Genomic DNA, 17,751 nt, shown 5'->3' on the forward strand with positions numbered 1-17,751 from the left:
AACATAAATCATGACAGCATGGGAAGTGGAGCATAAGCAAATAGTACACTGTTTTACATCAGATTTCAAGTTAATTTGACAATCACCTCTTTGACAGCGTCTTGAAACATCATATACGTTTTCCAACACCTACCCACTTTATCGACTAGGGGGTCGCAGCCAATGCTCTGCCTGGAATCAGCAAAGTCCCTGTCAGACATCTCTATTGGACCAAGGCCATCCAGCCTTCTACAGTTATCCAGCAAGATAAGAGACAGTCATATATTGTTTGTGTAAGAGACCCAAGATGGCTGCTGCACACAGTGAAGTTGGAGAGGTATGGGAAACCTCTTGTTTGTGAGCAAGGATATGCCAGAGGGAACACGCAAACTTACCTGGTTGCCATCGTAACCATCTGAGTCCTGATCTTGGCAACAAGCGATGCTGTCCAGTGAGGAGTTTTATACCCAAAACACACTCATTAGACATATGGGGACCACACAGCATGTTGTTAATTTTTAGTATTTGTACAGATCATAGCTACAATCAGTGTCACTGCCTACAGCTTTAACTGAAAGAATTGCACATAATTTCCCAATCATCATGCTTTTGTAGCACTTAACCTAGGGAAATAAATCTGCTCGCTGAAATCAGTAAGTTTCCTAAGCCAGCATGCGATATGTAATAGTGAACATTATGGACCTTTAAACTGACTTCTGTTAGTGTCTCTTTCTATCAGTTTGTCCCTATACCCGTTGTGGTTTTTTTCTTCTCTTACACTCTTTCTACTTTCTAGACATTATTTCCTCTGTGTGTTGCTCTATGTTTTTCTCAATCATTCTCTGGTACTATGTCCCTTTCTTAGTCACACTCTCCTTTTTACAATCAATCTTCTCTCTATCACTTTCTCCCTCTCTCTTATTTTTTTTATTACATCAGAAATTGGAATTAATTTATGTCACGTTATCTTAAGAATAGCTTCATCAAGTACCAAATCATCATTTGTTTTTTTCCCTTCTATTATCTCAAAAAAAAAAAAATACAAAGAAGATTAAAAAAAAAGGTAGAATATGTAAAGAGAAAAAATAGGAAGAACAAAGAAAGGATAGATAGGTGGGGAGGGAGGGTGGGGAGGAGAGGAGGGTAAATCTGCCTATTTGCTTATTCCTCAACTGTACGTTAACCTCTATAAGATAAGAAGCCTAATGATTAACTGTCTATTCAGGGTCCTTCCACTGAGTAAGCCAGGGTACCCATATCTTAAAGTAATATTCTCTTTTCCCTTGAGCTGCCCAATGGAATTCCTCCATTTCCCTCATCTTTTCCACTCTCTGTATCCATTGTTCTTTGGTCGGAGCTATGGCTTTTCACCAAAGGACCGGAATCATAGCATTTGCTTCATTCAATAAGTGGTTCAGCAGTATCTGTTTATGTTTCTCTTTAAAAGAGGCTGGCCAACTCGTAGAAGGGGTTAATTGTTTAAGTGTTGGTAGAATCTTATATATGTCCCCTAGGACATGTTGCCAATATGATCTAACATGGTTACAATCTCACCAAATATGTCCCATATCCCCTCATGCTGGGGGTGGGAGAAGGGTGCCTGGGGTTATTCCATTCAATGTCCTAAGAAGGTGTTGTCCAAGGATAGTTTGAAATTGTTGGTAATAACGTGCAGTCAGACCGTCTGGGCCTGGGCTTTTATTAATTGGTAATGTTTTAATTACTGCCAAAACCTCTTCTAAGGTAAATTGCACTTCTAATTGATCTATAATCACCTTACAAATTCTTGATAACATTTTTTGGATAGATATTCATCTACTTTAGTTTTTTTTTAAATTATATAGATCTTGATAATAATCTCTAAAAGAGGCCGCTATAGTATCTGTAGTGTTACATTGACTCCCCTCTTTATTTTTAATTTTGATATATATGTTTTCTGTAATTTTACTTTTAGTGCCTTTGCCAATAGTTTCCTGCTCTTATTTCCATGTTTATAGAACGCACTTTGCATCATCTGGACAGCTCTGGACTTTCTCCCTCTCTGACTTTTACCTTATCTGTGACTGTCTCAGTCATTCTCAGTCATTCTTTCCTCTCTCTCATTTTGTCCCTTTTTCAATTTAGCTTCCAATTTTCATCCAAGTGCCAGAACATAAGTGATTGCCAGCTTTCAGTTCTAGTGACTTATAACTTAAAGGGACACTATAGTCACCTGAACAACTACAGCTTAATGTAGTTGTTCAGGTGAGATCTATAGCTCCCTGCAGCCTTTCTCATGTAAACACTGTATTTTCAGAGAAAATACAGTGTTTACATTGATTGATAGGAATACCTCCAGTGGCCGTCACTCAGACGGCCACTAGAGGGACTTCCTATCACGCAGGGCCCTAAAAAGGCCCTGTACACGTCAGACGTATAAAAATACGTCTGACGTGTTCAGGAGAGAGAAGGCACTGTGTGCGTGCCTTCTCTCTCCAGCCTGTCAGCGGAGGAGGGGGGCGGGCAAAGACCGCGAGCTGAGCTGTCAAAAATATTAAATTGATAAACCTCAATGTTCTCATCTTCAAGACAGAGAAAAAGAATAAAACACTGTGCAGATTTTGGAATACTTACTGAGAGCCAAAGCCAGTCTTGTGTTCCTGTCTATGAGCATCAGAAGATAAATCCTAAAAAGTAGTTCTACAAATCAGAATGACTTCAATGTAAGCTTGAGAGTAACTTTCTCACCAGACCTATGGCAATTATATTAAATTATGATGGGTTCAGTTGTTGGACTCCCTTAACTTTTAAGGCTATCGAAGCATGAAAGGGACTCTGCTGATTAACACACTCCATGAGCAGATAAAGGGAAAGAACAAATCTAGCTTGATTTTAACAATTTGTTTTATTTTTTTCTATATAATTATTTCCCTTTATCCCTCTTACCCTTTTCCTTCTCTGCATGTTTTTTGTGACTTAAAGGGTAATTCACTAAATTGAGTTTCAAAGTGAATATCATTTAAAGGACCACTCCACACCCCAAAAGCACTTCAGCGTGAGAGTAGCCCAGTTTAAGCCCAGTTTATAAAAGTGCTGATTTCTATGAGAAATCAGCACTTTTATAAATTTGCTAGGGAACACCCCCTGGCTGTTTGATAGACAGCCAGGGGGTGTTCCCTAGCAAATTTATAAAAGTGCTGATTTCTTCCTACTTCCATCCTACTTGAGCGTGCCTGCCTCTCCACTCACCAATTCCCCTGTTTCAGACCTCAGACCAGATGTGTATGCAACAAACTTCTCCATGAGAAGCCTCTGAATGGTTATTTTCCGGTGAAGAGACTGCAAGTCTGTGCCGGGAAAAAAGGGGAGGGCTTGCTAAGGCTGCAGTTCATAAGATCTGCATCCTTTGCAAGCTCTTTTAGCATATACCCCAAGAAAACATGAATGAAAAATCTACTAAACAGTGATCTCTTTTTTTTCTCCCCATGTGGGAAGTGGAGTGATCCTTTAAGGCCAGAATATATAAACTGAAAGCATTGATGGCTTAGAGAATTTTTCAAGTTTTTTGGCCTTCACCTTGAAATTCACTTTGTATTCATTTTAAATTCTCAATTTAGTAAATAAACCTGTGATTTTCTTTGACGCAGTTATTCTCTGTGATCCTCTACATAGGGGAAATGGCAGGTATTTGTCACAAGACAATAATAGCTGATGGTCCCTTGCAGCCATGCTTGTACTTCCCTTTTGAAAATAACAGCTAACGTGGCGTTAAGTGTGTTTTTAATCTTTCAAGTTTCTTTTCTTGCAGTAATTGTACTGGAGGATTAGAGGAAGGCAGATGTGGTTTCTATATTCGAAACGGGTTAAAAAAAAATTGCGTGGAAATTATAGACCTGTGAGCTTAACTTCAGTGGTTGGGAAAGTATTTGAAAGGTTATTAATGAATAATATTCAGTAATTCATTCAGAAGAACATTGCTATTATGAAATATAGGTCACCATGCCTGGGTGGATCTCCCCTCCATCCAGACGTACTATCGGGTAACCCACCTCTTACGACTCATAGACTGGCACACGAGGGACACTCAGAAGCCCCAGCCCTACCGTGGTTGCACGACCCACTGTAAAAATGCAGCTGCCCGTGAACACCTTCTCATTACTGCAACTCTACAGGTCTGGTGCTCGGTTCGAAGAACACTACAGCTTTCTTCTACTCCTTTACACATGACTCCGATCACAAGCAACCCAGAGGTTGCCGGGGGTCTAACGCTGTCGGACCTGAAAGGATTCACAGACTCATACTGGATATATTTTCGTCAATGGTCAGACAGCCCTATCACCATATAACGCAACATTTCAACCTTACCTTACCAACATTTTCAGACCTCACCGCACTAGAGAGCTTCTCTGCCACCAGGGCACACCTAAGCCATGGTTTAACAATCCTCTACAACTTACTCCTAACGGCCACTAAACCAAAACCAATGGTCGGCCTGTGAATGGGACATGGGGATCACACTAACACGCTAGCTGCCGCGGGCCCTCTCCCCCATCCTTCCTTCTCCACCCTTTCCTCTCCTTTCCCCCCACTCTTTCTCCAACCCCTTCCCCCCACTCCTTTTCCATCTCCACTTTTTCTTTTCTTTCTTTAACTTGTCACCCTCTCCCGATGCTGCCCCAACTCTTCCCTCTAAGTGCAACACACAGAGTAGGCACTACGCTAGACAGGGCATCTTACCTTATTACCTACTCAGGACCCTACAGGAAGACGCAACACACATACCATAGGTGCACGCAAGCTATGGGACATATCCCAATTCAAGATAGAGCTACAAACAGGAGACACTGACCTGCAACTTATAAGCTAGATTCCTTAAATGTTCCAGGCGTGCTGACCCAGCACCTGATTGCCCCGGTTGAGGTTACAACCTACTATATATATTCCACAGGATCAGACTCTTCTCTACATGGTCCTTATGCTCGACAGAATGCACATTTGAATGCTGTGCAAATAGTAGCTATACCTCTGGGGTCTACCCACGGTGAACCTATATGACCCCTAACAGTAACGCTTCCAGACTGTCCCAGAGATTGTATGCTTATATAGTTCCCTTCTTTTCTTTCCTTTAATGTAAGTTAGGCACATCCTGTTACAAAATGGTCTGAACACCAAGCAAAATACACACTCATCGATGCTTGTCACAGCCTGTATACATACATTATCTGATCTAATGATATATGGCACCCATTACACCATCGATGTTTTACTGATATGCCTGCCTTGATGTTTTGTACTGAAAATATACAAATAAAGATTGTCAAAAAATAAATAAAAAATGAAACGTAGGTCATGTCAAACTAACTTAACTGCATTCTACAAAGAAGTAAGTAAAGTATAGATCAGGGTTTTGCAGTGGATGTGATCGATTTGGACTTTGCCAAAGTGTTTGATATGGTTTTTCACAACTGGTTAGTGTTCAAACTAAAATAAGTTAGTCTAGATGAAAATTCTTGTCCTTGGGTAGAACATTAGCTTAAAGATTGAGTACAATGGCACACGGCCAGCTCAGGAGGAGAAGTGCGCGGCTTGTTTGGAGGCAGGAGTGCTAGAGCCATTTAAGTATCACCACAACTTGGCACTCCAATGGCAGATGAAATTTAACATAGAAAAATGCAAAATTATGCACTTCGGGGTACAGAATACACAAGTAACTTACACCCTAAATGGCAGTGAATTAGGGATAACCACACATGAGAAGGGTTTGGGAATTGTTATAGATAACAAACTAGGCAATAATGTGCAGTGTCAATCGGCACTTGCTAAGTCAAGTAAGGTATTGTCATGTATAAATAGGGGTATTCATTTTCCTGATGGAAATGTAATTTTGCCTCTTTATAAATCACTGGTATATACTACAACTTATATATGCTGTGCAATTTTGGGTACCTGTTCTAAAGAAGGATTTTATGGCACTAGAAAAAGTGCAGAGACAGGCTACAAAATTTAATAAATGGAATGGGGCATTTTAGTTAAAAATGTAAATCTCTTTAGTTTGGAAAAATGGCGTCTCAGAGGGGATATGATAGCATTATACAAATATATTTGGGGCCAATACAAACCATTATCTGGAAATTTGTTCATAAACAGGACTAAACATAGGACACAAGCTCACGCATTTAGACTGAAAGAAAGGAGATTGTCTATGGGAAAATAAAGTGTTTCTACAGTAATAACAATAAGGATGTGACATTCTCTGCCTGAAGAGGTGGTTTTATCAGAGTCTATACGGATGCTTAAACAGCAATTTAATAAATGCATACAAAAACATTATTAAGGGATATTTTTCCCCTAGTTTGTTGCAAAATTGAAAGCGCTTCAAACTAAGTTTTGTGCCTTCTTTTGGATCAACAGCAGTAACATATGTGAGGAAGGCTGAACTTGATGGACACAATGTCTCTTTTTCATCTATGTAACTATGTAATGTTGCACACTGTTTTATTTTAAAGACTTTAAAGAAAAAGAAAGTAATTTATATTGATTTTGGTAGTTAGGTTCTCAAAACACCTACTATCGAAGAATGCATCGTGCAACAACATTTCCCTGCTTTGCATAAAATGGTTTTGTGTAGTAGGAAAAATCAATTGTAGGTTTCCCATTAATCTTAGTAACATTTTACTTATAACTAAAAGTTTTTATTTTTACTCACCTCGCAATGTGGAAGAAGCCTAATCAAAAGAGAACAGCAGGGAAAAACAGGATATTGGTGCAAATCAGATGAAACTATTTCGTCCAACTGTTTGGATGGCAAGCCTGTCCTTAACTTTAGTTGAAATCCACCAACATTTAGCTTTCCTTCATTACTGAACACAGGAAGAATACTGTTTCCTAATGATAATAGAGAAGCATAGTCATTAGTCAGATGTTAAAGTTAGGCTGGACTGTGTGCATTCAAAAAAAGAATCATAACCAGCTGTCATCACTGTGAACCTGAACAAGGTTTAATTAGATTGTTCATTGTTAGCCGAAATTAAACAATTCTGCATTTTAGTCATATTTACAGCTCTGCTATTTTAGACTAAAACTTGTAATTCCTTCACTAGCTCCTATTTTGGCCTGATAAATCACAGCTTAGTGAAAAACTTTCGATGCCCAACAGCTACACAAATTGGCTGGATATTTTTATTCAGTGAACACTTGGGGTACCATAATCGCTACAGCACACTGTATTGGTTATGGTGCCAGGAGTGCCCTGGCACTCCTGACTTCTTACCTGGTTGCTGTTCCCCATCTCCTCTAAAGTTATAGAAGAGCCAGAAGATCTCTGTCTGAGCTAAGCTCGGCGTGTTATGAACGCACCCTACTTCAAGAGTGTGCGCGACATAGTTGTGTTGGTGAAAGGGTTAAAGTTCACTATTTGTCTGCACTAGACCGGAAATAGTAATAAAATCCCCCTTAACACCACCAACACTTAAGCATAATAATATAAATAATACTATTTTAAAGCTGCCACCACCAACACAATTTATAAATGGGGTGCCTTGGTCCCCCAGCTAACTTAATCATAAAAACCCACCAAATAAACTTAGCACAATATCTAAGCAATTGAAAAACACTTATTAGTCTTTCGAGGTAACGTGATTCTTTACCAGACAAAGGCAGAACTTAATAAAGGAATATTTATTATAAGCAAAAAATAGTCACAGTGCATACACAAAATAGATGATAAACAAAATTGTAACAAATGGCTATTTGTAACTGGCCCTTTAAATGAAAAATTGCCCTGCTTCCCTGGATTGTGGAGAAGCCTATTTGCCAGCCTCCTGCCTCATGACTATGGCCCCTGGAAGATTGTGCCCCTGAAAATGTATTAACTTTTATTGGTGTGTATGGCCCTTTAAGAACCGTCTGGGGACATATTGTGACTTTGCTGAACAATGCCCCTTTAAGACTATGTCCCCAGACCTGTAAAATAACTTGCCCCTGGCTCTCTCCCACTTGGTTCAGTAAATAGGGCTTACTGAACCAAGTACCACACAGGCGGACCACCCAGAAGTTAAAGTGTGCAGGCAATTTACCTCCCAGGCTGTGAGGTTACTGCAGGTTAATTGCCGAGCGCTGGGTGGCCGCCATTCGGCAGCCGAACACGTGGCGGCGGCCATTTTGGTCATTCGAATGCGGTCAGCGGTGTATGTTAAAGATTCTGTGGAACTAAAATCGGCTACACATTCTGCCGAACACCGCTGACCCTTACCTTCTCCCATACGGAACTTGCAGCTCCAGAGACTAAGTCCCGTTCGAAATGGGACTTAGTCGTTTTTTCGCATGAAGTTGACCGACCGCACAGCCCAAATCTATGGAACTGTTTTGGGCAGGAAATTGTGCTTGCGGTCAGTCATAAAGGACTTCCAGCTAACTTTTGATCCACTGGAGGGATTTGGCTGATTTTTGGAAGTGTTTATGTTTGATGTATGCTGAGTCTGAATATGCAACTTGAAATTGGATGTATGGTTTTAAAGTTACAGTGTGTGTGTAAAAACTGTATTTTTATTATATGTAATAATTGGTTTAACTGTTTATCTGAGGGGAGGAAATGTGTGGGCTGCACCAGATGTGTGATTGGTGATTTTATGCCTCCCCCTGGGAGTGTCCTATTTGCATGTAACCTCAATAAAAGCCAGGCTGGGTGTTCCAGACCTCAGACCTCTTCTGATCCTCTAACTTGCAGCCTCGACTCATGTTTGTAGGGGACAGCTATAATCACTACAGGGATTGCTATGCTCTTCATACTCCCTTAGCTACTGAGCTCTTGTAAGAGCTCTGGTTCCTGATCCTGCTTCGCTCGACAGAAGGAAGAGGTTCGCCTATTGGAACCTGGAGCCTGGTCGTAGGTCCAGGGCGCAGAGCAGACGGCGAGATACCAGCCCAGCAGCGGTGGTTCGTGGAGTCTGCAGTGCTTATGGTGGCTGCGGTGCTGATGGTCCTTTGGTGAGCGCTAGGAGCATCCTTTTCTACGGTCCAACTTCCAGCCAGCCTGGAGGCAACCGTAACAAAAATATTTACACCAACAACAGATAAAAACAAAAGGGATAAAATAACAGAAGTCCTAATCACATACTCAGGTTTTCTCAAGTAAAACTTCTGCCCAGTGGTTCTTTGGTAAGGAAGATGGTGACTCACTCAGAATTATATTCTAGCACCCAAGCAAGTACAATACACACTTCAGTATCATTAAATATACCCTGTGGATTACCAAGCCTCGCCTAGAGGTGGAGAGAAGGCATACCGTAGTAACTATAAATGAGCACTCCCTTGTGTTCCAGACCAACATCAATCCAAATGGAAACATTTGGTTCCATCTCCTCTTATGTACTTGCCACAGAAATAGTAATTGCATCTATGAATTTGTTAAAATTTTTCCTTTCCATGGATATGTCACACTCCTTACTTTTGACCCAATATAGCGGACATCACAATCCCTTTCCCTATGGTTAAGTTACTCAAATCATGTTTGGGTTTGATTAGAAGATTGTGCTTGTCCCATTCTAAATATAATAAAAATGAGGCCTAATTATTATTTTGTGGGTACATATTCTTTTTAAATCGATTTTTATTGAAACATAATTTTATATATAACAATAATCCATAGCCTATGCACAGGTTTAAGTTATATGCATAATCACATAATTAATGACTTATCATAATAACATATTGCATCAAGATGGCATATACTTGAGGCATAAGCCTAGAATAACAAACAATAACAAAGAGAAAAGACAACATTCAAAGACAAAGAAAACACAAGAGAAAACCAACCCCCATTCAGAGAACGCAAATAGACTTAAAAAAAAAAGAAAAATGACAATTGACAATAATACATTATTTTCAGTATTTCTGTTTCTGAATTAACACAATCATTCCCACCTCTATTGTGTTAACTATAATAAAGTTTACATTTTTTCATAGGCATCCACAGCAATTTTGTATATTAAAAACTAAAGATTTATTATATATTATTAACAGACATATTGTCTAAAGCTGAATCTAGCCAAAAATATGTTGGTATCTTTCTAGCCAATTGGAAAATCAGACTTTTTTTTTTTTTTTACGAAATCGTCAAATTATTTATGAGTTCATATTCCATATGGATTTGAAACATTGTTTGATTAATCAATAACCGTTTTTGAAACGGAATAGAGGATTTCCACTGACGCGCAATGATCATTTTAACAGCGACTAGGCAATGTGTGGCAAAACAAATATCTCTATGTGATTTAAGGTTTCAATTTAGGTGTAGAAGAGCAGAAACAACATTTTCGTTAATTTTATGATCTGTCATAGTGGCAAAGATGTTAAATGCCCATGTCCACAACTACAGGGCATGACCACCAAATATGAATATATGTACCGTGATAACTGCCACATCTCCAGCAAGTAGGATCATGGGAATACATTTTAGCTAATCTGGTCGGAATGTAATACCATCGATGCAGAACCTTGAAGTGGCATTCAGTCAAATTTACACAATGTACATGCTTGTTTAATTGAATTAAACAAGAATGCCAGTCGTCTACTGAAATTTCAAGTTCCAATTCATGTTCCCAAGTCCTAATCAATCTAAAGGGAGGCAGTTTAAAACAATCTAACAGAGAGGAAGCAGCAGATATAACCTTATTGATAGAACGGTAACCAAAAATAAGTTCCATTTCTTTTGCATATGAGGAAGTAGATTTAATAACATTTTTATGAATACAATTTTTTAACCGCAGATAGGTGAAAATTTTTCTGCGTCAAAATTATCTGTGATGTATTGAAAAGACACTTTATTATCGCCCTGCATGATGTCAGCAATTGTTAATTTATCAACATTGGGACAGTTTTTTTTTAAAGATAAGTCTTGAATAAGGGTTTCAACTATATCAAGCCTACAAGTCTTTGGGATAAGATTGTTAAACCCTAATTTTTTCTTAATTTCCAACCAGTCCTCTAGGGTTTGTGTCAAAGTCGTTGGATTTGTTAAGGAGGAATTAATAAGAGAATCCTTAGTGACTGTCCACATAGAATATTGTAATTTATCAATGTGAGCTACATCCGACTAGATTTTAAACCATGGTTCAAAGGCCTGTTTGGGGTCTTGAAGGGTATATATGTGTTTAATAATATTTGCATAATATCGATCAACAATGCTTGGAAAAGTTAAGCCCCCATTAGACAATTTTTTTGCTAACATTTTCTGACTTATTCTTGTTTTTTTATGATTCTAAATAAAATTAGTCATGCTTGACTGAATTAGAGCTAACCACGGGTTGGTAACCTTAAGTGGGAGCATGGAAAATAAATATGTCCACTTAGGCATAACATATGCATTAATTATATTTATTTTACCCTGCCAGGATGTTTCCAGATTTATCCATTTTTTAAGTTTAAGATTCATATTTCTCAAAAGAGTCCAGACATTTCTCTCCCTAGTACAGGAGACATTAGCTGGTATTACTAAACCCAGATAAGTTATTTCTTTGCCTGTCCATATGAATTTATATGTGTGTGATAAAGTGTTTACTTTATCATTAGTCATATTTACATACAAAGCTGTGTAATTAGAAATGTTCAGCTTAAAATTTGAAATATCAGAATATTTCTCTATTTCATACATTAAAGGAGATAGAAAGGTCTCGGGAGATGCAAGGGTAATTAACGCGTCTGCATATAGTAATATTTTAATTTCAGCGGATTTCATATGGACACCTTTAATCAGAAAATTATTCCTGATATTTATTGCCAAGGGCTCAAACGATAAGATATAAAACAAGGGAGAAAGGGGACACCCTTGGCGCGTGCCGTTTATAAGTTCAAACCAGCCAGCAGTTATATTCGGGCCTACAGTTCTAGCAGAGGGAGAAGAATATAAAGCTAATATCGCATTGTAGATCCACCCTGTAAAGCCAAAAGCATTTAAGACTTCACTGAGGTAACCCCACCCGACCCTGTCAAACGCTTTTTCGGCATCTAGAGACAGGGCCAGGAGGGGGAACCCTTCTTTATTAGCGAGATCTAAAATATCTATTATACTTCGGGAGTTATTGGAAGCTAATCTACCAGGGATAAACCCTATTTGGTCAGGATGAATTAGCTTAGATATTACGGTCTTAATTCTTTCAGCAAGAATGGCAGATATATCTTCAATCGACATTAATTAAGGCTATTGGTCTATAGCTGCTGGGATCTGTGTTAATTTTATTTTGTTTACCGTATATACTCGAGTATAAGCCGAGCCGAATATAAGCCGAGGCCCCTAATTTTACCCCAAAAAACTGGGAAAACTTATTGACTCGAGTATAAGACTAGGGTGGGAAATGCAGTAGCTACTGGTACATTTCTAAATAAAATTAGATCCTAAAACATTTATATTAATTGAATATTTATTTACAGTGTGTGTATATAATGAATGCAGTGTGTGTGTATGAATGCAGTGTGTGTGTATGAGTGCAGCGTGTGTGTGTGTGTATGTATGAATGCAGTGTGTGTATGAGTGATGTGTGTGTATGTATGAATGCAGTGTGTGTGTATATGAGTGCAGTGTGTGTATGAGTGCAGTTTGTATGAGTGCAGTGTGTGTATGAGTGCAGTGTGTGTATGAGTGCAGTGTGTATGAGTGCAGTGTGTATGAGTGCAGTGCGTGTGTATGAGTGCAGTGCGTGTGTATGAGTGCAGTGTGTGTATGAGTGCAGTGTGTGTGTATGAATGCAGTTTGTGTGTATGAGTGCAGTTTGTGTGTATGAGTGCAGTTTGTGTGTATGAGTGCAGTGTGTGTGTGTGTGTGTGTGTGTAGCTGAGCCTTGGTGGGGGGTGGGCAATTTTATTATTTCTTTTTTTAATAATTTTAATAATTTTTTATTATTATTATTTTTTATTTTATTAAAATGCTTGATACATGGCAGGTAGGGGGGCTCTCCTTCCCTGGTGGTCCAGTGGCATTGGCAGTTCAGTGGGGGGAGGGGGCTGTCAGAGAGCACTGCTGAAAAACCCCAACTCGACTTATACTCGAGTCAATGTCTGTATTATGGCAATTTGCATTGCCATAATACATACTGGGGGCTGTGGGGGCTGCAGAGCGGTTACTTACCTCTCTTGCAGCTCCTGTCAGCTCCCTTCTCCTCCGCGCCGGTCCGTGCAGCTTCTCTGTCAGCTCACATTGTAAGTCTCGCGAGAGCCGCACTATGACCCCGCGGCTCTCGCAAGACTTACACTGGGAGCTGACCGAGGTGCTGAACGGACCGCCGCAGAGGAGAGAGCTGACAGGAGCTGCAGGAGAGGTAAGTAACCGCTCTGCAGCCCCCACAGCCCCCAGTCTGTATTATGGCAATGCAAATTGCCATAATACAGACATTGACTCGAGTATAAGTCGAGTTGGGGTTTTTCAGCAGTGCTCTCTGACAGCCCCCTCCCCCCACTGAACTGCCAATGCCACTGGACCACCAGGGAAGGAGAGCCCCCCTACCTGCCATGTATCAAGCATTTTAATAAAATAAAATTGACTCGAGTATAAGTCGAGTTGGGGTTTTTCAGCACAAAAAATGTGCTGAAAAACTCGGCTTATACTCGAGTATATACGGTAAGTATCGGAATAAGATTTGATTGTAATAATTCGTTTGGAAAAAGTTGATTTAATGCGATCTGGTTGAACATTTCTGTTAATGGATTTATTAAATGAGATTTCATATATTTGTAATATGGATTCGAAAAACTATCTGGGCCAGGTGTTTTATTTATAGCAAGTCTGTCTATTTGATGTTGAACTTCCTCAGTCAAAATATTTTCATTTAGAGTTAATAGATCTTGATGGGAGACTTTCGTAATCGGTGTATTTACTAAATAGTTACGAATATCGTTTAGATTAGGGGACGTTTTAAGATTATACAACTCAGAATAAAATTGATTGAATTGTGGGTACATATTAATGTTTCTTTTGGATATGATACTTGAACACAAGGCAAATGATCATTAACATATATCAAAGAAATGAATTAATCAATTAAGAGGTATAGACCATATGGCTGAAGTCAGCTATTTTACATTGGAACTAGACATCCAGGCATCTCAAGTGTAGAATCGTACACCCTGCAGAGCCTTTAAATAATCAAAGGATCAATCCATGTTGCAAACCATATGCCCCCTTTCACATTCCTATACCATTTATATTACCCCTTCTGTCATCTGACCTTGCAACCAAGTGGCCAATTCATATATGCACTACACAAATTACATTAAATGGCAATATCCTATTGCGCAACAATGAATTATGCACCCTTGGCGTGACACAGTGGATCAGGGCTTAATTTTTTTTTTTTTAAGTGATCAGCTGATGCACTCAGGCAATGAGCTAAGCCTGCGCAGCATGGTTTTTCTCAGGTGAGCTAACTAAAGATACTAAGCAAGGAGCTTCCGGCTCTCCTGTAACTGTAGTGGAGGTGGGGAGCAGCGATGTCCAGTGGACTTCAGGTAAAAGAAGTCAATGAATGAAAATGTCTTAGCTGGAAAAACTATTTATGGATTTTTCACCTTTATTGGCCTAAAATTTGCATGTGTGATCTTAATTCCACAATCCCAAGTTAGCAAATATCCCTGTCAATGTTCTGTTCTCAATCAGCTTTAAAGGGTTACTCTAACGATCGTGACAACTTGAGTGATTTGAAAGGGGTCATGGTGATAAGTATATGGTATGCGCAGTGTTATTTTTAACTGTGAACCGGGGGCTAGTTGCAACCCCAGAATATGTGACTTAGGCAGTATGGCATTACTTACCTTCCTCGAGCCACAGAGACTCACCTCCCTCGAGCCGCGCAGACCTCCTCCTGCTGCAAGGTCTGGCCTAACCATGTGGCAGGACATCTATAAATAGATGTGGACATGACGTCACGCCCACTCTTTGCGATCATCATCATTGCGATCCTAATCCATTTTGGATAGCAGTGATGATGTGGACCTATCAGAACATAGGGATTTGATAAAGCCTCTTTGCAGGAGAAATGCGCTAGTGTTTTTTAAAGCTGTTTTATGTTATTGATTTTTTTTGTCTCCAATAAAGATAGCCCATTTATGCTATTGGAGCCTCCAAGCCTATCATTTTATTCTATTTGATTTTATTTTTTAAATAATATAATTCCTTTCAACTCTCTCCAACACCCCCACTGGAGGACTCGAGGAGTGATATCCTTGGTGGGGATCATACAACCTACGGGTGGGTGTACCAGAGCTAATATGAAGAGCCAAAATATTATATACCAAATGGTTAAAAATTAACACGAGAAGCTGCTAAAGCACCAAAATCTTATCTTAAAAACTAAGGAATGAAATACAGGGTGATGGTGAAGCGCTATATTTAACTCAAGATGTGGAAACAGGAGATAATTCTGAAGAAGTGTGAATGTACCTGAATAAAATCGTTTCTTGAAACCTTAACCTTGATATAATTTCCTTAAAAGTATAAACACAAAAAAACATATCATAGCGTAAAACTGTAAAATCCACAATGCAATATGTATATGAGAAAATTCCCACTCACACTCTGAAGAGCCAAAAGATTTTAGCTCAGTTTGGAGACTACAATTATTGGACTCTTTTATTTTTTGCCTATATAGTGAATATTTGTATAGATACTGTTTTAAAGTGATAGTGTAATAAATATTTTTTTTACTTAAATACTATTTGGCAATTTTTTCCTGCTACAAGAAAGAAGGATTGTGGTCCTGAACCACATATGCTGTTTCATTGAGCCTATTCTGAAGGCTCTGGGTTTGTGAGTACCTCATCTAATATTTTATCGATTTTATAAATTTATTAAAGGTACTGCACTATATATGCTCTGTATCCTAGATTGAAAATAAGAAGGATAAAGGTTCCCAAGAAGGGAGAGGGTCGCCTTTACGGACCCTGCATGTGCAAGAACTGAGCTAAAATCTTTTGGCTCTTCAGAGTGTGAGTGGGAATTTTCTCATATACATATTGCATTGTGGATTTTACAGTTTTACGCTATGATATGTTTTTTTGTGTTTATACTTTTAAGGAAATTATATCAAGGTTAAGGTTTCAAGAAACGATTTTATTCAGGTACATTCACACTTCTTCAGAATTATCTCCTGTTTCCACATCTTGAGTTAAATATAGCGCTTCACCATCACCCTGTATTTCATCATACAACCTACGCCTACATATATTGAGCAATATCCTATTTGCTCTTCACTTGTGAGTATACCTCCATCTTTTATCATTTTATTTTGTATTACCCAGAGAGCACTATTTTGTATTTCTATCCTCTTTTTTTATATATCACCAACTATTTGAATACCGGCCTACTGCCATTGGAAAGGAGATATACCCTACTACCACTGGAGACCCCCTTACTATTTACATATATGAGAACATAGGTAAGCCTATTTAAGGCTTGTTTTAGCCCCCATTCATTGCCCTATCGTGGTTTCTGTTAGATCCTCGTTAGATCCTAGTGATTCCCTTGTGATTTCCTGTGTTTGACATCGGCTTCGATTTTGACTTGTGATTTCTGGTATCCTGACCTCAGCTTCGTATTTGACTTGTGATTTCTGGTATCCTGACCTTGGCTTCGTATTTGATTCGTGATTTCTGGTATCCTGACCCAGCTTTGTCTTGACTCTGAGTATTTCTGTAATCCTGACCTTTATTTATCTTGACCCTGTTTCTTGTTGTATTAATACATTAAGTCCGTCCATTCAAAGGCTTGGTAATACATCTTGCGGATTCACCTTTTGTGGGCTTACACTTTTCTGTGTGTTGGGGTAAGACTCCCGTGACAGGCAGCTCAGAACTCAGAGCACGTAGGAAACAAACTTAAAAATCTTCCCCTTTTAAAACTGGGAGAAATCTTTCCTCCCCACTCCCATCCTCGCCGGTCCACAGTGCATGCATGCTCAGAATGCATACATGCGCTCTGAACTGGCAAATTGGTCCAATCACAGGCTTTTCCATGAGTAATCGCTGCTTCCTAGTAATCCTTGAGTACCATAAGCACTGCACTAGACCATAACCACCGTAAACCCCACAAACCGCCGCAGCTTGGTTGGGTCCTCGCTGTCCTCCACCCACCCTGGACCCAAGAACAGGATCCAGCATCCAGTGGATAGACCTCTCCTAGTCCAGAGAGCGAAGCAGGCTGCTCTTACAAGAGCAATCGTTGTGATGCAAGGGAGTATAGTGATTATAGCAATCCCCAGCGTGAATATAGCTCTCGAATCCCCCATACAGGAGCCTAGACTTCATGAAGGGTAAAACGGAATCTGTTAAATGGCAGCCACAACTTGCCTTATATGCAGGTCCCCATGCAAGGGGCACTCCCCCCTGGATGTGAGAGTAGACTATAGTAAAAACATATACACGATTACATTGGCTTTCAGGTCCAGGACACTCCCATACAAAATAGGTCAATCCATTCCCTATGCCTGGGAGATAATTGAGTCAAGCACTGTATTACTCAATTACCTCCAGGCACAAAAAAACACAAATTTTTACAAAAAAACTAAAATACCCTAAAACATACAAAATCCCCACAAAAGTTACATCCCCTAATAGCCCTGATTTGGGTGACCAACATATCCAAAAATCACCCAGATCAGTTCAGGGGTTCAAAACAGTTCCAGAGAATCAGGGCTAGAGGTCGGTCTAGTTCAGTAGTTTAAAAACGAACAAACTACCGAACAGAGTCGATAGTCTTAACCTGAAGCTTGATCCCCTTGTTAGTAGGAACATTTCCACCGAACAGCACCT

General features: G+C 39.4%; 1 protein-coding gene across 1 annotated transcript in view; it reads right to left on the minus strand.

Annotated features, from left to right (window-relative positions):
• The window catches only part of LOC134611909 (uncharacterized), a 271,435-nt gene that overhangs the window by 248,654 nt on the left and 5,030 nt on the right, over nucleotides 1-17,751 (minus strand). The window contains exon 4 of the mRNA XM_063456262.1: nucleotides 6,665-6,843. Coding sequence (XP_063312332.1) covers nucleotides 6,665-6,843 — 179 coding nt within the window. The remainder of the gene's footprint in view (nucleotides 1-6,664; nucleotides 6,844-17,751) is intronic.

Source organism: Pelobates fuscus, chromosome 1, assembly GCF_036172605.1.
Source record: "Pelobates fuscus isolate aPelFus1 chromosome 1, aPelFus1.pri, whole genome shotgun sequence".
Lineage (NCBI taxonomy): Eukaryota > Metazoa > Chordata > Amphibia > Anura > Pelobatidae > Pelobates > Pelobates fuscus.